This window comes from Musca vetustissima, unplaced genomic scaffold (genome assembly GCF_032173495.1).
Source record: "Musca vetustissima isolate MV318-11 ecotype Yass unplaced genomic scaffold, APGP_CSIRO_Mvet_v1 utg9639, whole genome shotgun sequence".
Lineage (NCBI taxonomy): Eukaryota > Metazoa > Arthropoda > Insecta > Diptera > Muscidae > Musca > Musca vetustissima.
Genome location: NW_026887794.1, coordinates 389,307 through 411,763, shown reverse-complemented (window position 1 = coordinate 411,763; position 22,457 = coordinate 389,307). Strand labels below are relative to the sequence as shown.

The following is a 22,457-nucleotide window of genomic DNA, read 5'->3' as shown; positions in this document are numbered from 1 at the left end:
TTTCAATAAAAGCAGGTTTTCTAATAGATTACTAAAAGATCCTCTTTTTGAAGACCAAAAAGTCTTCTTATAGAAGATAAATAGGTATTTTCATAGAAGGCCGAGAATTCTGAGAGACCAAGAATTCTAACCATAGAAGACCTCTAGATAAAAAGTCTTCCCATAGAAAACCTCTGGAATGAAGTCTTCACATAGAATATCATTAGGACATCTAAAATGTTTCGAGGAAGAATACAAGATGAAAGGCCCTTCTCAAAGACGGCCCAATACCAACAGGTCGTCCCATAGAATACCGAGAAGTCTTCACATAGAAGACATATAAATCTCCTCAAAGTCCTTTCATTGAGGACCAGTTGGCCTATTCTGTAGCTTTTTAACAACATTCGACACTGTTTATTTTACAACAATTTCATTTGTTTGTTTTGTTGTTTTTAAAATAAAAAAATAAACAATATCGAATGTTGTTAAAAGTTACAGAATAGGCCTACAGGGGATATTATATAAGGAAAATATACCAAAAGTTCATCTCACACAAGACATTTTATAGAAGGATAATAGGCAAATATTCAGGACTTCCCACGGAAATAAGGAGGCCTTCTTCACATGAAATTTCTTCATAGAAGACCTCGGGAGATAATATATCCCAAGAATATCCTGAAAAAGATTACCAATGTTTTTTATTATTTCTAAATCTTTGAGCACATTTATTAAAACCAAAACTACGACAATGCCATATGCGGCTCCATCGAACTTCTTCGAATTTTCCTAGTGATAATACATACCTCTGCAATCCAATACATAATAGAAACCATATCAAATTTTCTTTATACAAAAAAGAGAGTATATATTTTGTTTTTGTTTTCTTGTTTTGCTGACATGAAAGTTACAATTACATACAATCATTTTTTATTCATATCTCTTATTTTTGTGGTTGTTGTTCTGAGTTAGTACACGAAAAAGTACAAAATACAAGTGTATAATCTTCTTATCTCTTTGTTATTTTATGTTCAATATTTATGTGATTTTTTTTGTAAATTTTTCTTAAAAATATGAAGTTTTATTACATAAAATTTTATTAGCAAAATTTTTATAAACAAAACGAAACAATTATACAAAATTAACAAAAAATTTGTTTGTGCAATAATAAATATAATAAAAACATGATACTTCACGACAATTGACTTGCAAAAATCAAAACATCACAGTAATAAACTGTGAAAAAGGGAGATTTGAAAGGCTGAGAAAAATATTTAACAAAAAAACAAAAATGAGATTCAGGATCCTCATTATCATTGATAATAAATTCATGTTTAAAAAATGGTGATTACAAAAGTGTATAAAGTTTTTGTTGTTTTGTAAATGCATACATCATTATTTAATTTGGGTTCTTTCGTCATGCTTCATTATTTTTTTATTTCTTTTCCAATGCGATTATTTGACTGACTGTTTCTAATCAAAGTTTTACTTTTCTTTTTAAGCAGCATGCACAGACTGAAAATAAAAATAAGAAAACAAAAAGAAGAAAACTCAATTTAAAAAGAATTCTATTATGAGGAGGAGATTCCATTACAAGAAGAAAGAGAAAGATACATGGTATATTATAGGTATAAATTTGTTAAGTGAAAAAATTGTAATTGATTGTAAGTAGTTGCTGTTGTTGTTTTTTTTTCTGTTTCTTTTAAGTCTTATGTTTGTTAACTAAATTGCCTTTTGCAATAAATACTTTTTTTGTTCAGTTTCTGGCACATAAGAATATCTGAGTTCACAATAAATGACACTCACGCGGAGGCTAAGTGAGTGTGTGTTTGTGTGTACTTATATAAATGCAGGATTGGGACGTACCCGAGCAATATCGACACCGGTTATATTCTTAACCAATTCTGGTACTTTATTGACAATTTGTAAAACTTCGCCAGTTAGCTTGGCAGCACCAATTTCACCCTGTCCGGATGATACCATGGTGATTTTCTTGGCCTGTGACAGTGGAGCAGCAACTTCAGCGGCCACCTTTAAATTGAAAAACAAGATTTTTAGTATGTGGAAATATATAGGTTTATAAATTAGTAATCTTACCTTGGGTAATGTGTCTAATAACATTTCAACCATGGCTGCTTCACGATATTCACGCCATGCCTCAGCCTTTTGGCTCATTTGTTCGGCCTCAGCCTTGGCCTTGACGGCAATGGCAAATGCCTCGGCTTCACCGCGAATTTTGATCTGCAAGTAAAATAAATAGAAAAAATTATATAATTTGTAGATCAAGAATCTCTAGGCGGTCCACATTTCTTTTCCGAAAGTTTTGAATTCTAAAAGTATTGGAAAACCTGAAGGTATTCTGTGAGAAAGATCATCTGCTCTTCTATGAAGAAGACTTTTAGCTCATCTTTGAAGAAGACCTTCAGCTCTCTGCTATGAAGAAGACTATCTGCCTCTTCTATGAAGATCTGCTCTTCAATGACGGAGAGCTTCTATGAGAGAACTTTCTGCTCTTGATTGAGAAGACATTTAGCTCTTTTATAAAAACCTTCCTTCTGGATATATTTACGACGCCCTTGACAACCAAATTTTTAATACTCACCGATTCAGCTTCGGCCTCAGCTTCCATAACGATACGCATCTTATTGGCCTCGGCAATTTTTTCCAAACGATATTTCTCAGCCTCAGCTGGACGACGTATTGTTGCCTCCAATTCCCGTTCACGTCTTTGTATCTCCTGCTGTTGTACAGCAATCTCTTGGGTGCGTTCAATTACCTTAACTTGCATTTGTTCTTCCTTGATGCGTTGTTTGGTCTTAGCCGCTTGCAATTCATAGGCCATTTCAGCTTCAGCTTTTTTCGTTTGTACTTCAACGTCGTATGCGGCTTTTTTAATTTCAAAATCACGTTGTGCCTTAGCGATTTCGGTGTCGTTGAGAAAACGTGAAGCCATACGTTGTTCCTCGGCAATGGCCTCCTTGATTTGTGCATCGCAGCGTGCCTCAGCTTCACCAATACGTGCATCGCGTTTAACTTCGGCGGTACGAGCCATACCCAAAGATTTCAAATAGCCCTAAATTGAATATGCATCACACAGAAGATAAGAGATTTAGAATGCGAACGATACAATAATGTACAGCAAAAACAACAGTTTGTTTGGATATAAAGTTTTAAAATGGGTTAAATTGAACAAAACTGGAATGTTTTTACCCTATGGACCATTATTATAGGTTATGTTATTGAGGATTTAACTTTTGAATTTAAAATAATACACAGAATATTCATAGGTTCGAAAAATGGAACCAATACGGCCATATAGAATAATTTTTTTATACACATCTGAAATATTTTCCGATTTTGTTTTTTACAAACTGTTGCCTTCTTAACATGGACTATTTTATTAACACAAAGTTACAACAACTAAAGCAACAAACATTTTGTGCAACATAAATTACATTGTAATCTCTAGAGTCCTACCTTAGATGCTCCCTGTTGTTATCATATATAAAAGTGTGTGTATTTTTTAAAAAATAAAATAAAAAAAGAAAGAAAACAAAAAGTTCATTCCAAAATAAAAAATTGTAAATTTCTACTCCCCCTCCTTTTAATTTGTACCTCTTCCTACTTACCTCTTCATCGCGTATATCTTTGATGGTATAGGAAACCACTGAAATTCCCATATTGGCCAAATCCGATGAAGCCACTTCAAAGACTTGTTTGCTGAACTTCTTGCGATCCTTGTAAATCTCTTCAACAGTCATGGAACCCATAATGGCACGTTGATGTCCCTCGAGGGTAACCAAAGCAATGTGACGTATTTCCGATTCTGGTTTACCCAAAAATTGTTCACAAGCCGTCAGCAACATATCTTCGTTTTGTCCTTGAATTTTTACTTGGGCAATTCCCGTAACAGATATTGGTACACCTTGACTGGTATAGACACAGGGACTTTCAACTTGTAAAGTCATGGTGTTTAGAGATATTCTGTGAAAGAGGATATTTGAAATATTTGTGGTGTGGTTAAGTTCGGTCGGGATGAAATTTTTATAATCTCCATTCAAAATAAGTAATGGTACAACCTGCCAGGAGAAAATTAAATAACAAACTATAGACTCTCAGGTTGGAGAATTGGTCTAGAACCTTGAACATACCGTAATGCTTAAAATACCAAAAATGGATTGTTCGTAACATGAGGGATAAACCAAACTAGGACAGATTTTGATCATTTTTAGTTGGAAGATTTGATACCCAAGGAGAACTCAAAATAAATAGTTTATAATATATGGTATACCTTCCTCTTTTGTTTCTATCTCAAAATAATAGATTTTTATGAATAATATAATAACACATCTTTTTGAAAATCTCTTAGAAGTTAAATCTATTGGTGAAACAACTTATGAATTGAGTTGTAAAATTCTAAAAATTTACACACACACTCAAACATACCTTTGAACTTGTTGGATAGTTGGCCATACAAAGGCACGTCCTCCGGGCACCAACAATGGTTTCATATAACAACATCCTGTAAATAAATAAAAAACGGAATTTGAGCAATCTCAAAACATAACGGTAAATAATCGTTACAAATATCATTTACGAAATCGAAAAAAATCATCTCTAGTTAGAATTTAAAGAAGAAATCGATAAATTTCTACATATATGACGTCAAAATGCTGATATCACCCAGCACAGCAGCTCCTTTCTTCATGTTAAACCACTTTTTGTTCTACATTGAAGAAGAAAAAAGTGTGTGTTCCATATATATTATATACTACAGCCGGTAGAAAAACAACTCCCATTGTTGTTGCACATCATGTTACTGGAAATATTCAAAAATAATTACATTTTTTATGTTCTAAATATTACCTGAAACCACAAGGGCCTCATTGGGACCGCAAGTCACAAAACCCCAAGCCATTTATATGCTTTGTGTGTTTTCCAAAATGCTATTTTGTAAAAGAAATAGAAACACCAACGGAATATCAGACGATTATAAATAGATTTTGTTTTAGAACACCAACACTGCTTTGTGCGTAGTAAATAATATTAATTGAGTAATTAATAAATTGGCAAAAAAACAATAAAATTTTGTTTTTTTGACAGTAACACTGGCAGTCGAAAAATTCTGAATATATACTAAATATTATGGCCGGCTTGATGTTATTTGGCTGTGGCCCACTAGCTACCTTTTTGCGCAGGACCGGGCCAATGTAATGTTTACCTTTGCGAAGGAAATTCTGACAATAAAAACAAAAGATTCTTTCAATGGTCAAGTAATGTCAATATGAAATTTCGAAAAAAACGCTTTTTTCTGGTATTCACACAGAGTTGTATGGCTGCACTGTTGCAAATGTTAGGAAATGAAAATCAGGGTTGTTATTTGTTTATAAATTTCAATTTGTTTTAATTTTTTATAATTTTTTTTTTTAATTTTTAATTTGTTATAAAGACAGACTAAAAAAAATAGAATATGGAAAATCGTACCCCCGCCCAAAACATGTGCTGTATTTAAACGTTAACCAGTAAATAAACTGAAGTCAGCAACAAAATTGTTGTTATTATAGATAATTTTATACTGTAAATTTCTTCAAAACAATTGAATATATATATATATATATATATATAGTTTCATGTTACTTTAATGCGCTTAGTCGAAAAAAGTACTGGGAAAGTTAAAAAATACAAGAAAATTTTGAAATTTTTGTTCAAAATATATGGCTATATATTCGGTATTTACATTATATATACAGATTTCTCTTGTTCAGTGACGTATGCTAAACATTGATGGAGAATATTTTTGTGCCTTATACCATCTTTTTAAAACGACATGCCCAATAACTTATATTAACTTATATATAAAAAAATCCGAACAAAGAATAAACTAAGTAAATTAAAAATACATAACAGTAAAAAAAACACTACAAAATGAAATTTAATGCAAACAACAATATAACAGATTCCAAACAAGAACCCCAATCCACTGCACTCTACTTAACTGTCGCTAAGAAAAGTGGAGGGGAAAGGAAGCTTAAGGAATCCTTCATATATAGATATACTATATATTCCTCTCGAGCCCAAGAGCAATATTAGAACCACAGACATTAAATTTCATATGTATAAATCTATAGCATAAATAAAGATGAGTAAAAACCAGTAATAAGTACGATATTAACCCTAAAATGAATTTTTGTTTTTTTTAAGACTTTTGACGTTTAGTCTGAGTTTTGAGCTTTAGTCCATTCTGAGGCTTATAATAAAATATTATGGCAAACATTTCTGTTGAATATTCTGAGCAGCTGTAACCCCGTTTTGAATGAGTTTTCAATCACTTCTGGAAAAGGGGACGGAAAAAACCCTTTCAGTGAGTCGGTTGAGGGTTAAAATTGTATACTAAAATATATTAATTTTTTATCAATAATATTGCCGAAGACACTATATACCTAAAATGCAAGTATTTCAAGAAACCATAATTCGAAAATGATCAAAATTCTTGAAAAGGGAAAATATTGGCCCGCCGATACACGTGTCTTCTTTTTTTAGCCTTTCTTTCATATTCTCTTGGAATTTCCCGGTATTTAAAATCTTAAAATACTTTCTTTAAAATTTGTTGAATAAAAAATGCCTACATTTGAAGTGAAATCTTTTTTGTGGGGAGAAAATAAATTTCTTTTGAGATATGGGGTTTTCGAATAAGCAATGGAAGAGACTCTCTAGATCAAAAGGTCTTTCAAAGAGAATTGAATAGTATTTTCAGTGATGTAATTAAGGAAGCAATTGTGATGTAATTGGAACAGGATGAATACAATCCTTGGGGAAACACCCGCTACAGATAGCAACAGCTAGAATTGAAGGATTCCAACCTTATCCTTTTTCGGTTTCAAATTAATTATCTTAATTATATTTATGGATGTAATTACAGAAGCAATTGTGATGTAATTTGAACAGGATGAATACAATCCTTGGGGAAACACCCGCTACAGATAGCAACAGCTAGAATTGAAGGATTCCAACCTTATCCTTTTTCGGTTTCAAAAAATCTTAATTATATTTATGGAGAAATATATCCCTCCGTATTTTATTTCATAATAATAAGACCAGACACAAATTTTCCGATAATAAAAGCTAGACAGCTATTACACAAGGCCATTGAAACTTCAAAAAAATTGCTCTGTTCGTGTTGCCTTTGTCAATCAATAGGGCAAATCCTATATGCCACATAGAAAGTAATTTTTAGATAGCACTGTATTAGTTTTTTTTAATATTTGCGTAACTTTCACATATGAATCTAATATAGAATTATGATAACACTTGACACGTTCAAGTGGTAGACATAACCACCATATCGATGTTAAAAAAGATAATACTTTCATGAACAAAATATAGTAGTCAATTGATCAATATTAACCCTTTCAGTGTATTTGTCGAATATATTCGACATTTAAAATTACTCTCTTTGCAATTTTTCGGTTATCCTATGTACCGTTACAATCGATGTCTTTGTTTTTGCTGAAAGGCAGACAAAACTGTCCGAGGGTTAAAATAAGAATTGCTTTTTTTTCTAAACTCTGTGCCTTCATATGATTTTAAGTACAAAATTTTAGATTTGTATCCCGAATTTTTTTTTTTTTTTTTTTTTTGACACTGAAAGGGTTAATATTTTAGACAGAGTATATAATACTTTTTAGACAGACTATATAATACTTTTGAATTTTGACACAGTTTACATTGAAGGTACTTCCATCCATCTAAACAATTTAAAACACATAACTTTGCTTTCTTGTAAATGTATAGATAGTATACAATTTATTTATATATCGTTTGTTGTATTATTTATTTTGCTACTTTACTCTTTATTATCATAAACGACGTTGTATGTAATCATCATTTCGTGTTTGTGTAAATAGATCACGCTAATATCAAAGGTTTTATTATTTATATATCTTAAAAATAAAAATAACTTAAACTAAGATAATTTTGAAAGAAGAAAACAAAGTAAACAATTTTGAAATATAAAATAAATAGAATAAGAAAAACAAGAACAAATATTGAATATTGGAAATATTTTGGTACCAGGAGAATTTGCTTCAAATGCTAATATGGCATCGTGTAGCAAGTCTTAGCTGTTTCTTTCTTTTGTTCATTTAATGATTGGAGCTCTCAGTGAAGTACGGATGCAACATGGCCTGCTCTGCACTAATGCGTTGGTTGGGTCGACATACCAACAGCTTTTGCAATAAATCACGTCCTTTGGAATTCAAACGAGGTACAATTTGACTCCAGGACGTAATTGCAGGGAAATCTGCGATATAAACAGTAATAAATAAAACCGAAGTAATTCATGGAACACAAAAATACTTACGTGGTAATGCCACATAGTCCGACAAATGAGTAACCCCCGGCCATGTTTCTTCAGTTGGTGTACCCAAAACACGGAATATTTTCATTAATTGATCGAGAACATCGGAACCGGGAAACAGTGGTCTTCCGGCATCAGCCAGCTCGGCAAAAATGCATCCTGCCGACCACATATCGATGCTGGTTGTATATAATTTAGCACCAAATAAAACATCTGGTGGTCGGTACCACAATGTGACAACTTCGGCCGAATAACATTTAACAGGTATACCAAAGGCTCGTGCAAGGCCTTCAAAACAAGAATATCTTATATTGCAAACCCACAAAAAATCATCAATTCAAAATTCATACCAAAATCCGCCAGTTTCAATTCTCCATTTTTATTAATCAACAGATTCTGCGGTTTCAAGTCTCGATGCAGCACATTACGACTGTGGCAAAATGCCAAACCTCTCAAGAGTTGCAGCATAAAACTGCGACACACTTGCATATCGATTTCCCCATTGAGGCTATCAAAGTACTTCTTCAGATCCTGGTCACAATGTTCGAAAACCAATGTTAACTTCTTTTCGGAATGTAGCACATCGTAGAGGCGTACAATGTTCTTATGTTTCAATTCCTTAATTGAATAAGGGGAAAAAGAAGACGAAACAATGAAATCATTATCCGAATGTCCTTTGGGAGGGTATGACGACGGTAGGTGTATGTACTTACTTTTAACAAACAAATTTCCCTCAGCGCTGAGGATGGTACACCTTCATCGTCTTCGTCCAATCGTACACGTTTGAGAGCCACTATCTCCATTGTTTCACGATTGCGGCCCTTAAAGACGGTACCATAGGTACCTTCGCCAATTTTTTCCAATTTTTCATATTTTTGCATTTTGTAAACAACAATTTTTTTTGGATGGATGTGTGTATGTTGACTTTCGGCAAATCGATTAGTTAATGTGGTTCGATTGACTGAAAAAATCAAAAGGGTATTATCGTTTTTCGGTTTGTGTAATTAATCGATAATAGTTCGCTAAACACAGTATATGGCTACACAATTAGAGCAATTGAATTTTTAGCTGTTTTTTTAATTCTTATAGAAATAGAGTAAGAGGTGGACGATACATGTTATGTCAGAACCGGAGAGATTATGGAGACGTCCGATCATCCCAAACTAAAGGATCTAGCTTACGCCAATAATGTAGTTTGCAAATACAAAAACTCCATAGCAAGTAATGGGAAATTAAATCCAGAAATTATACTGCAACTTACGATTTTACGTGATATTCTATTCAGGCCGAAATGTTAGCAATAACGAATATGGCTGAATAAAAAACAATATATTATATACGATTAGGTCCGCGGACTGTATATATAGATTTACAGGTGAACCTTTGTTCGGTGGTGGCCGAAATGCAAATTATATAGTCTTCTACACAATCTATTGTCTATCCGCGTGATACCTGCCCCAAAATCCACATGGACGGAATTTTCTCCGACATATCTCATTTTTTCCACGAAGAAAAAAGAGATCCAGCTGCAGAGTCAGGTATTTTATCTCCAATTGGGATGGCCATAAAAATAGAAATATTCTTGATCAGAGTAAAATTCTATGTTGATTTAATTTTTATTGAATATGTTCCCATTATATATAAATAATGGTCCACGATTTGATGAGGTCCCCACATAACCCAATTTTCCAATCTGAGTGTCAATAATGTGAAATTTCATTTTCTTCTGGCTGATATTTAATATGGCATAACCATGACTTCTACTTCTTTTAACGGAACTTGCCGAAGTTTTCACTTCTTTGTAATTACAGGTTCTTCTTCAGATGTTTGTCTTCACTTCCCAAATAAAATATATCCTCTTTTGTGGGGAAGTATACCCAATACTGGCAACACTGTTTGCCCTCAACATTTGTCAATTTCTGTGTGCATCAAATCAGCTGTTTCGCTTATTTGGACGTATATTTTATGCATTTTCTACAGCTGGCGTATATTTGCTATACAGCTTTACGTCAAACGTCTACATTTAGTCGCACAGTTATTGAAGATATGACGTTTAGCAATTAGTCTGTGTGTGAGAGAGCTGTGTTTTTCGTTTTTTGCAATATCAATTCCGACCGATGAAATTTCAAGCAGAAATAAACACTTTCAAATAAATAAAAACTAAATAAACAATGAATTTCTATAGAATAAAAAGTGCGTTGTATAAGAAAAAAATACAAGACTAGAATTTTGTGTGCTATAACTCGTTAAATACGTGGGGAGAAAAAAGTGTAACAAGACACCGAGAAAATCAGTGCATATGACGTTTACTCCCCTTTTTTCCTATTTTTTCTAATCATCATTACCGTCGTCGGTTGTTGAATTTTACTTGTAAACTCCATTGTTCTCATTACTACTTTGATTTGTAAAGTTTTCAACGATGAAGTAACAATTTGTTTCATTGTGGAAGATGTAGTGTGATTGGAAAATGTGCCCCTTCTCCATCACCCTCTTCCTTTGATTTGTATTGTGTTTACGTGATAATGTTGATGCTTTAACTGGCTGGCTGTAATGATGAGTCAAATTGGATGGGGGTCTCCATTGTTATTTTCTTGTTTTTTTTCGTTATCACAATTTTCTGCTGTGGCTGTTTTTCATGGATTTTTATTTGTATTTTGCAGATTAATACATGTTATTGATATTGAAAAAGAAAAAACGAATAAAAAAAGGAATTACTTGGCTGACAAAAAATATATATTGCAAACAAATTGAGGGTCGCTGCACTACACCGCATAGAAGAGGAGGAGTAGCAGCAGTACATCACTAAGGAAAAAATGGTGCCTCCCAAAGAAAGCATAGATTTGGAATGTTTTCTGGTAACCAAACATTCATGGAAGGGAAAATATCGACGCATTTTGTCAATTGGAAATCTAGGTATTTCCACATACAATCCAGACAAATTAGATCTTACAAATCGTTGGTCATACTCGGACATTGTATCGGCGGCACCATCCAAAACATCGAATGTGAGTTGAATATACTTGTTGAATGAATTCAATTGTAATTAATAGATGTTTCGTGTTCTTTTTGTATGTCCCCGTTGTCGTCGTCTTTCATTATTCTTCTTATAGATACCCAATGAATTTGTGCTGACGGTCAAGAAAGACAAAAAACTTGATTCAATAAAGTTATCATCCGAATACCGTAATGACATTTTAACATCCATTTTGAAATACTACAAAGAATTTGCCGATAAACCCAAAAATGCTCATGTATGTAAAATTTGTTTTTATATATTTTGAATTGTTTTGTATTCAGACAATATTATATTTAGGTATGTATTGTATAAAACATAATTAGTTATTTTATTAGTAATCCAATTTTTGTGACTCGGCAATGGTAATTGCAAAAAAATAAAAATAAAAAATACATATCTTATCTAAACTATCTCTCAATCCATTTATGAAATGGTATTCAAAACAATCATAACCTTTTACAAAAAGTTGAACAAATAAATAGTTATTATGCCCTCCACTTTAAGACCATTCAAAATACCTAAAATCGATGCCAGAAGAAAATAATACCCAACTTCAATCTAATATGTTAGTAAATTGGCCAGAAACTGAGAATACAAATTGGGCTAAGACCTTGAAATATGGAATTGTATTGAACGATCATCAAACAGAATTAAAATTTCCATGTCAATAAACAGCAACAATATTCTGCAATGAAGATTTTCCGCAAAATAATCGCGGAATGTTAAACTACTGTCAATACATAATGCCAAAATGTAGTCAATTATATAAAGTTAGGGCAAAGAAAAAATTCAGTATCATTATATAGTGATAATTATTTTTCTTGTACATTTTTAATTAATTATTATTTTTTCTTAATTTCTATATTTTTATTTATTGAATAATGTATATTAATGTTTAATTATTCATAATGTAATTAATTAAAATTTTTAATTTATATATTCACAATTGTGTTAAATTTTTTTAAATTTTTTTATTTTTAAACAGCGTTTTTCGGCCTACAAATACCACTGGTCTGGTATTAGTCTGCCAACAGTTTTGGAGGTTACACCCTGCTCATTGGATCAATTGGATCCAACAACGAATGAAGTACTTGCCAGCTATATGTACAAAGACATCGAGGGCATAATAGGTATCATACTTTTTATGACTTTTATGATGGACGTTGGTAGAGAGTATAAATTATTATAACAATTTCAAATTACTAATCTATTTTACTACGAAAAATCAAAGTAGTTAAACAGTTTTAATATTATATGTATAGATGTAATAGAACACCAAGCTTGCCTTGTCTAAAAAACTAAATAATTTTTGGCTTAATTTATACTCTCAAAATCGTTGATTACTCTAAGGCTACTAACAACAATATCTATTTCATCAAAAACAATTTGAATTTCATTCATACACATCAAATGTATTTGTTTGGCACTAACAACCAATTGCTGCTTTTATTATCACACACGCATATATTTCACATACAAATATTTCATCTTGTGTTACCCTTTAATGCGCACGTTTCAAGCAGGCATTTCGGACTATGAAGGTGGGATTGTTATGGCCTATGGCGGCTTTAGCCGTTTACATTTATTCAAAGCCCTCAATCATCATGAAATTGTACAGAATATTGTACAAAAATCATTACAATTTCTGGGCATTGAGATTAAAATACTGAAATCACAAATAACACTGGAACAATTTGAGAGGCAACGTTTTGGAACATATAGGTAAACATTGCACTGAATGAAAATTTTGTGTTTTATTTAAATAATTGCTTTTATTTATCTCCATTTTAGTGGTGATCAATTCCAAACATCAATGACTGAGTTTACTGTCCAAAAAATAACACCACGCCATCCAGACCCGGTAAAACGTATACTCTGCCTCACCGAAACTACAATACTGGAACGAGATCCGCAGACATATAGTGTATGCACGCTACGGCCGCTGTGTGAAGTATTTGCCTTGGTGCGTGACAAAGATAATCTGCAGAAATTTTGTATTGAATATAAAAATGGTATTGTACGTTCATATACCACCAATGATCGTGATTCCCTGTTGGCCACTCTATTGGATGCAGTACGTTCAAGTGGTAATCAGGATGTACATATACAAATTGTCAATACGCCGAGAGGCAAGCGGTATGTACCGCTCAACAGTTGTGTCGACGAAGAGACCGAGGCTAACCTTTTGCGTTTGGTTATGAATAATTTTCAAAATCCCGCCAAACGTTATGAAGTGTTAGAACGTTTCAATGCAAATGTTCCACATAGTGGTTTAAATTATAGTGTAACACAGGATGTGAGTAGGACAATACTAATATATAATTGTAAACTTTATTTAATTGGTTTCTTCTCTCCTCCCTTCTTAGAGTTTATTTGCCGAGAACAAAGAAAAGCTTATACTTAGTGCCCTTCAGGCTTTGGCCCAAAAGGAAGTCGACAATCCAACAGCCCAGTTAACAAACCTAGAATTAGAAGCCATATTCCATGCCCTCACACGACTGCTTGCCAGCAAAGTAGGCTATGCCGCATTTACAAATTTACCGGGTTTCCGTGAAATAATTGGCACCAAAATTGTGGCCGCATTGAGGCGTAAAGATTTGGCCGTCACCTACTCGGCCATTGATATGATAAATTCTCTAATGCATTCAGTTAATTCGGATCACGATTTGAAGCAAGAACAACTCAACAAATCCTCCATATTGTCATCGAAATCATTTTTGGAAACTTTATTGAATATGTGGACAACACACGTTAGCCATGGCAGTGGTGCCTTGGTTTTATCGGCCATGTTGGATTTTTTAACATTTGCATTATGTGTGCCTTATAGCGAAACCACAGATGGCAAACAATTTGATATTCTATTGGAATTAGTGGCCGAGAGGGGTCGCTATTTGTATAAATTATTTCAACATCCTTCATTGGCCATAGTCAAGGGAGCTGGTTTGGTTTTGCGCGCTATTATTGAAGAGGGTGAATTGCAAGTTGCTCAGCAAATGCAATCGTTGGCTTTGGATGAGGCTGCTCTGTGTCGTCATTTATTGGTGGCCCTCTATACACCCTCAAATGATCCAACTTTGGTAACACATCGTCAATTATCTAGACATTTAATTGGTTTGTGGATAACCGATAATGCCGAGGCATTAGAATTGTTTAAAAGAATATTTGTGAGTATATATTTTAAATATTTCCAAATAAATAATAATTCAATTCAATTTCTTTTGAACTTAGCCTGCTGGTTTATTAATGTTTTTGGAATCGGAAGAAGCTGTGCCAGAAAACGATGTAGAAGAAGATAAATTAAATTTCCGTGATAATTTAAAATTCGCCATACAACATTCCAACAAAACTCGCAAAAATGTCATAGAAAAGCATTTACAGGTATGCTAAAATATATTTTTGTTTTTTTATTTAATTGAGTTATATTTTATATTTCGTAGGGTATTAAACATTGGGGTATGAGTCTAATTGAACAGCAGGACACTGCTGCCCAAGCATTAAAAAATCGTCCCGTTGTTCTGCGCAATCGCCGTCAACGTAAAAAGACTTCGGAATCCGTTGTAAATCTACCCTATTTCTTTTATAACTTTTCCAAGGATCATAGCCTGCCTAATTTAATTTGGAATCATAAGGTAATGGAGTAAACAGTTCCACAATTTGTTTTCAATTTAACTCAATTTTTTGTTTGCCATAGACAAGGGAAGAATTGCGAATTTGTTTAGAAAACGAATTGCGACAATTCATCAATGATCGTGACTTGGCTGGCAATACAATAGTGGCCTGGAATTATCAAGAATTTGAAGTAACATACCAAGTAAGATGGAAAATAACTATACTTGTAAATGGCACAGTTTTACTTTAATTCCTCGTTTTAGTGCTTGGCCGATGAAATACAAATTGGTGACTATTATATACGTTTGATATTGGAAAAAGATGATTGGCCACAGAATTTAGTTAAAGATCCGTAAGATAAGTCACGAAGATTTGCAACTACTTCTTTAATCAAATTTCTTTTTATTTTCAGAGTGGAATTGTTTAATGCTTTATACCGGCGGGTGTTGTGTCGCCAACGTGTAAATGATGATCAACTTACGGTCACGTCATTGCAGGCATTGGCCAAAGTATATAAACGTTATCACAAAGAAATTGGACAATTTAGTGATATGTCATATATTCTGCAACTGTGTGATCGAGTAAGCAAGCCATAATGAGACTCAGTAATATATAAATGATTCATGTTTATATTTTCCCTAGTGTTACTCACCCTCACTAAGAGATGCCCTGATACATTTAATATCATGTTTGGTCTTGGAAAAGGCTAATTGTCGACCCTTGGTTGATCATGTTCAATGCCTAGTTGATCTAATCACATTGGCCCATCTGCATCAAGGTCGTGCCCAACCAAATACCAAAACGAATGTTATTGAGGCTGGTCCCAATATGCAGCAATACGAAGAAAAGGATTGGTATTATAATATAGAAAAAGAGGGCCAGAAACCTGAACGTCAGGGTCCCATTACCTATTCCGAATTAAAGGAGTTGTGGTCGAAGGGCATAATAACACCAAAAACTCGTTGCTGGGCAATTGGCATGGATGGTTGGCGTTCGCTGCAACAGATACCCCAGTTGAAATGGTGCCTTATTGCCAAGGGACAACCTTTGTACAATGAAACGGAATTGTCATCCATGATCTTGGATATTTTAATCAAATGTACCAGCTTTTTCCCCTCTAGAACACAAAATGGACAAGCAGTACTCATTCCCGGACCTAAGCTATCTCGAAAGCTATCCGAATTCATATGTCTACCCCACATTGTACAGGTGTGTTTAACTCACGACCCCGGTCTGTTGGAGCGTGTTGCCACGCTGCTATGTCAAATTATGCAAGATAATCCCGAAATGCCCAAAGTCTATTTGACGGGAGTCTTCTATTTCATGCTGATGTACAGTGGCAGCAACATTTTACCCATTACAAAGTTTCTTAAGATGACCCATATGAAACAAGGTTTTCGCAGCGAAGAGACCTCCCAGTCGGGTATAATGCATCGTAGCATATTGGGTCAATTACTGCCCGAGGCAATGGTATGCTTTTTGGAAAATTATAGTGCTGAGAAATTTGCCGAAATATTTTTGGGAGAATTTGATACCCCCGAAGTAATTTGGAGTTCAGAAATGCGTCGATTGTTAATCGAAAAAATTGCAGCACACATTGCTGATTTTACACCCCGCCTTAGAGGCCACACTATGGCCAGATATCCATATCTTGCCATACCTGCTATCAGCTATCCACAGCTGGAGAATGAACTATTTTGTCATATCTATTATTTGCGGCATTTATGTGACACACAAAAGTTTCCCAACTGGCCCATTTCGGATCCGGTACAATTGCTGAAACATACATTGGATGCATGGCGCAAGGAAGTTGAAAAGAAACCACCACAAATGACCGTCCAACAGGCCTACAACGATTTGGGTATTGATTTGAATAAACATCCCAAGCCGGATGAGTCGATGATCCGTAAGAGCTACTATCGTTTGGCTCAAATTTACCATCCCGACAAGAATCCAAATGGTCGTGAGGTATTTGAAAAGGTCAATCAAGCCTATGAATTTTTGTGTTCCAGAAACGTATGGAGTTCTGGTGGACCAGATCCCAACAATATTGTTTTGATATTAAGAACCCAGAGCATATTGTTTGAAAGATATGCTGATGGTAAGTCCACGATTGCGTCGATTATTTAAAAGTTAGAAAATTTTAATTTACTTGTTTTTCTTCTCGTAGTATTACGTCCATATAAATATGCCGGATATCCTCAACTCATTAAAACCATACGCTTGGAGACCAAGGACGATGAATTATTCTCCAAGGAGACTCAACTGTTAACTGCTGCCTCTGAACTTTGTTACCACACGGTACACTGTTCTGCCCTTAATGCCGAGGAATTGAGACGCGAAGAAGGCATAGAGGCTTTGCTGGAAGCCTACGATCGTTGTGTATCCATTATGGGTGCAGATTCCAAACCCGATTCATTACACTATCAAGTTATTTCCAATGTTACACGCTGCTTTGAGGTGGCCTGTAACTTTGAGAAATGTAAACAGAAAATTATTACCCTGCCTCGTTTAATGTCCGATGTCTGTCGGGTTGTTTACTTCAAACACAACTTGTCGGTTAGTTTGGTAACCAGTTTGGCCGCCAATAATTATGAGTTGCAGTGTAATCTGGCCTGCAATGGTGTTCTGTGGTCTTTATTACTATTCTGCTTCGAATATGATTACACCTTGGATGAAAGTGGTGTCGAAGCCAGTGATAAAACTAATCAGCAGCAGCAAGCAAATACGCTGGCCAAAATGTCCATATTGGCTTGTATAGCATTGGCTGGATATGGTCTAGAATTGCGTAATAAACCAGATGGTAAATCCCTTAATTCGTCGGGTAATAATTCACCAACAACGAGTACAGGTTCAAATGCGGCAAATAAGCCAATCACCCAGGCACCCAGAGTTAAGCCAACAACCTATACTCAAAATGCACAAAATCCCCTACAAAATAAACAACTTGCCATAACAACGGGACAGGAAGTGGGTGTTAGTAATGTTGCTGCCAATAATAATGGATCAGCAGCCGCAACGGCCACCATAGCCACCATCTCCACCAAACAAGACTCAGCAAATGATAAGTCTGAAGCAACCTCACCAGAACGCACGGCAAAGGTGTTGGATCTGTTGAGTCAAAAATATATTGTAACATCGGATGCTCAAAATGCTGTTGTCATACAAGTTCTGGAACGTCTACTAACCAAGTATATAGCCAATAAACTAACAAAGGAGAAAGATTGTGAGGTAAGTGTCGAACAAAAAAAAAAAAAGTAAAGAAAGATGGACATTTCCATCCCCAAATAGTGGTATAATATTCCAAATAAGGGGGATGTATTTGGGGATATCAGAAGGTAAAGAAACTTCTTGGTTAAAAATTTTCAATATAATTAAATTCCTTCAAAAGGCCCTCAACACATTTTCCCATCGAAATGACTTGGATTCGCAGAGGATTTCCTCGTTGAATTAATTTTTCATCTCGGGATATCGGAATAGTTTTTCTCGTCGGATAAAAAGGCACCCCATGCAACGAACTCAGATTGTTTATTTATATTTTTTTCTAATGACTGTTTTTATTTTTTCCTTTCTACAGATTTTAAAAATCCTTACATCGAACACCCGAAATCCCTATTTAATATGGGACAATGGTACACGAGCTCAATTATTAGATTTTCTGGAACAACAACGAACAGCTGCAGTTAAGGAAACCTATGAAGACATTACAGAGATACATGATTTGGTGGCACCATTTGAATTTGATGCACACAAGTAAGAGAATAATAACTTTTTTTTGCATAGAATGGCTTCTGATACTTTTTTCATTCTTTCAGAGATGAATTACAAATTGGAGGTGTTTTTATACGCATCTATAATGATATGCCAACATTCCCCATACAACATCCCAAACAATTTGCTTGCGATCTATTGGAATATCTGAAACAAGCCTACCACTATATGATGTGTATGAAAAATTCCACTCAAACAATACCCTACACTACTACGACGGGTGGTGGGGGAGGATCTCCAACTATGGGTGCTGGTGGTGATGGTATCTTAAAACCTACCTTGGCACCAAATCATTTACAGCTGAAATTGCAACATCAACAACAGAAATCCGCAACAACTTTCGATGAAGTCCTAAATGCCTATAATCGTTCTAAATCACGTAAAAAGTTGGAAACCGAAGCCCTGTTGGAACAGCAACGTATTCAAAGTCAATATAAATATGATTTTGCCAAGGACGGCAATGTTGAACAGCATATTGTAATGGTGCTCAAAGCATTGATTGCTGTCATCAAGGCAAATCATGATGTTGAAATCCAGTGTATAGGAAGCTTTGAAATGATATTCGGATTTTTGGCAAATAATCTATTTAATGATGTAAGATTAATTTTTCAGAGGAGAGTGATCACTTTTCGAAATGTTATTCATTTTAATATTGTTTCTTTCTCTCGTTTAGAATACCACTGTGAAAACGGTGGCATTGGAAGTTGTTGCCTTAGTGTCTAGGAACAAGGATTGTATAACAGAAATCGCAGCCTGCGAAGTATTGGGTAGCTTTTTAGTTGCCCTCAAGGATCCAGATTTAAGAGCCAGTCAAGTTAAAGTGTTGGAAACACTGTCTGGCCTAATGAATGTCCAGGAAATGATTAAGGAGGCCCAACATAAAGGAGCTGTTATTTATTTACTGGATATGTTTTGTAATTCCCGCAATCCCTTAATAAGGGAAATGTGTGCTGAGATATTGGCCAAAATGACAGCCGATCGATTAAGTGGACCAAAGGTAAACAACAAATTTAAATTCAAATTGATATTATGGGGGTTGGGTAATAATAATATTTCCGCCTTTTTTCGCAGGTTCGCATAACGGTAACTAAATTTTTACCAGCGTTATTTGTGGATGCTATGATTGAATCACCACAAACGTCGGTACAATTATTTGAATCCATACACGAACATCCTGAACTGATATGGAACGACAAGACCAGAGATAATGTGGGTAATGCGGTCAATGATATGTGTGAAAGTTTCTATCGGGCCCAAAAACTAAATGCCAAACATGCCTGGAAAGATCCTGAAATACTCAAAGATATCATTTCCAATGAAATTGTGGTGGCCGGGGTCTATCTACGTCTCTTTGTGGCAAATCCCGCCTGGACTCTACGTAAACCCAAACAATTCCTATCGGATCTCTTAGATTTTGTAGTCGATCAAATAAGCAAAAGTTCTTCGGAGGTCAGTGTGGAATCATTTTCCAAAAGAAGTTAATTTTGACATATTTTTGTGATATTTCTTTTTTTATCAGAAGGATGTTTTGGATCTCTCAACGACTGCTTTAGTTGAATTGTTACGTTCGCAGCCAAACTTGGCTGATGATATTCCTGTATTGGGTCACATACCCAAATTATTTAATCTATTGTCCGTACAACCAAAGAATACGTTGTCAGTATTACATCAATTGTCATTGTCTGAGGTATGTGTGAGAATAGAGGATTTAGAAATTGAATTTAAAAATTTAAAATATTATTTAGTTTTGTGTAAGCTCCATATCTCAAACGGAATGTATATTGCCACTGAAAAAATGCATGGAACACAATCGTGATTGCATAGAGAAATCATGCGAAACATTAAGTCGGCTATTTAAACACCAACATGTAAGTACAACTGCTAATGCAGCAACTAGAGATCCGTAATTAAAACAAATATTTTTAGGATTCCTTAATAAGTCAATCCCTGGAGGCGGGTCTTATACCCTACTTATTGGGCTTGTTGGATAGTCGCCTAGATTATGTTGATAATGCCTCGGCAGTTAAGGCACAAATTGTGGCTGCCCTCAAGGGCATGACAACAAATCTCAATTATGGTGATCGTGTAAATCAAATACTACAGAAGCATCCTGTATGGGCTGAATTCAAAGATCAACGGCATGATCTATTCATAACCGATACCAATGTTAGGGGATATTTGACGGGTATGTCGCTGCGCGTTTGCTAAATTAAAATATAAATTAATTCAATGATTTTGGGCTGTTTTTAGGTATCAATCCTACAGCAGGCTACCTCACTCAAGGACCGGCACAAAATGTTGAAGTGCTTACCTCACCACCACCTATAGACCGAGATGATCCATCTGCACGACCTCCAGAGGAATAATATTTACCCTTTAAGAACATTTTTTAATGTTTTCTATGGCGGCGTATTCATTTCCTTTTCCACACAAAATCTTTTTCTTTGCAACTGAAAAAAAAACTAGAAACAAATATTTTTTTTTGTTTTTGAAAAAATGTGTTGAAAACTTTTTTCTAATTAAATTTTAGGTCATATTTTTTGCAAACAAAGATAAAAAATAGTACATTATATATTAACATACAAAATGTTTTATACAGTATATATTATTAAATTAACTTTATGAAAGAAAAAAATCAAATCGATCACCAACAACAACTAAGTTTTCGCTATATGTTATAAACATTTTTAATTATTATTATTATTAATAATTGCATTCTTTATTATTCGTTTTCTATTTTATTTGCAAAATGCAAGTAATTTATTATTACATAAATCAAACAAACACAAGCAAGCGCGTATACATATATATGTATTATAATTATAATTTCTATTTCTACAAAAATATAACATTTATAAAAAATGAAAAAAAAACAAAAACTTCAAAAAGCATAGAAATGAAATAAAATGTAAAACAATTCATGTAATAAGCTAGCAGTTTTTCTGACCGAATTTATGATTTATGACAATACCAAGGTTAAAGCCAAACGTATGTAATCGATGCACGAAGCCAAAGCAGTAATACCATAACGATATTTATTTATATACAAAATGAAATATTGTTCATAATAGTCGTCATTGGTGGGTATTTGCATACAAAATATATATTCCAAAAATGCTATCAAATCCAATATATTAGGAAATTTTAACTCCAATGCACTGTAAAAATGGTAATAATTTTCAATTAATTCGATTAAACTTTTTTTGTTTTTCATTTACCTTTGCACAAAATATTGTACAATTCCATAAAATGTTAAAATTGCAATAATCGGATATACAATTGGCAGCATTAGAATAGTTGTTAATACAAAAGTATACAATATTTTGAAAATTGTTGGAAATGGCAGTGGTTCCAACCACACTTCAATTATATTTTCAACAAATGGCCTCATGTAGTAGATCATTTTTCCACAAAATGATTTTTGTTTCCACTGGAGAATAAAACAAATTAAAATTGTATCCTTGGACATTTTATGGCAGCATTTATTACTTACTACTTTACGGGTGTGCAAAGGCTTGTGCCAAATTTTTGACATATGTTGAAATTATTTTTTTTTTTTTAATTTTCTCTTTTACAATTGCGTAATTTGAATTAAATATACAATCTATTCAAAATATAACTTTATTATTTTTTAGGCTTGTAAAATTTTGAATAATTGTTATAATTGCAACTCTTTCCTAGTAGGTTCGACAAACTAACCAAATTGTTTTCCAGTATTAGGTAAGTTCC

General features: G+C 34.0%; 4 protein-coding genes across 5 annotated transcripts; 1 reads left to right on the top strand and 3 right to left on the bottom strand.

Moving 5' to 3' along the window:
• Positions 1-1,436: 1,436 nt before the first annotated feature.
• Positions 1,437-4,903, bottom strand: LOC133335492 (flotillin-1). Its single transcript, XM_061543765.1, has 7 exons — positions 4,843-4,903; positions 4,423-4,498; positions 3,606-3,960; positions 2,579-3,049; positions 2,074-2,217; positions 1,843-2,007; positions 1,437-1,491 (listed from the first exon to the last, which is right to left on the bottom strand). The coding sequence occupies exons 1-7, from the start codon at positions 4,892-4,894 to the stop codon at positions 1,474-1,476; spliced, it is 1,281 nt and encodes a 426-aa protein (XP_061399749.1). The 5' UTR covers positions 4,895-4,903; the 3' UTR covers positions 1,437-1,473.
• Positions 4,904-8,117: 3,214 nt separating this feature from the next.
• On the bottom strand, positions 8,118-9,213 carry LOC133335496 (cyclin-dependent kinase 5 homolog). The gene is made up of 4 exons (XM_061543771.1): positions 9,046-9,213; positions 8,683-8,950; positions 8,336-8,620; positions 8,118-8,275 (listed from the first exon to the last, which is right to left on the bottom strand). Exons 1-4 carry the CDS (start codon positions 9,211-9,213, stop codon positions 8,118-8,120), a joined length of 879 nt encoding a protein of 292 aa, XP_061399755.1.
• Positions 9,214-11,142: 1,929 nt separating this feature from the next.
• On the top strand, positions 11,143-21,154 carry LOC133335499 (dnaJ homolog subfamily C member 13). 2 transcript variants are annotated; one of them, XM_061543774.1, is made up of 21 exons: positions 11,143-11,337; positions 11,443-11,583; positions 12,334-12,478; positions 12,872-13,070; positions 13,140-13,644; positions 13,715-14,512; positions 14,577-14,726; positions 14,786-14,977; positions 15,040-15,159; positions 15,221-15,309; positions 15,370-15,538; positions 15,600-17,058; positions 17,128-18,188; positions 18,535-18,710; positions 18,773-19,322; positions 19,402-19,725; positions 19,800-20,177; positions 20,248-20,415; positions 20,474-20,596; positions 20,655-20,913; positions 20,979-21,154. In XM_061543774.1, the coding sequence occupies exons 1-21, from the start codon at positions 11,146-11,148 to the stop codon at positions 21,092-21,094; spliced, it is 7,314 nt and encodes a 2,437-aa protein (XP_061399758.1). In that variant the 5' UTR covers positions 11,143-11,145; the 3' UTR covers positions 21,095-21,154. The 2 variants fall into 2 exon arrangements, with proteins under 2 accessions (XP_061399758.1, XP_061399757.1); XM_061543773.1 differs by having other exon boundaries at positions 12,869-13,070.
• A 533-nt stretch (positions 21,155-21,687) lies between these two features.
• LOC133335482 (uncharacterized) lies at positions 21,688-22,263 on the bottom strand. Its single transcript, XM_061543755.1, has 3 exons — positions 22,222-22,263; positions 21,947-22,158; positions 21,688-21,886 (listed from the first exon to the last, which is right to left on the bottom strand). Exons 1-3 carry the CDS (start codon positions 22,261-22,263, stop codon positions 21,688-21,690), a joined length of 453 nt encoding a protein of 150 aa, XP_061399739.1.
• Positions 22,264-22,457: the final 194 nt, after the last annotated feature.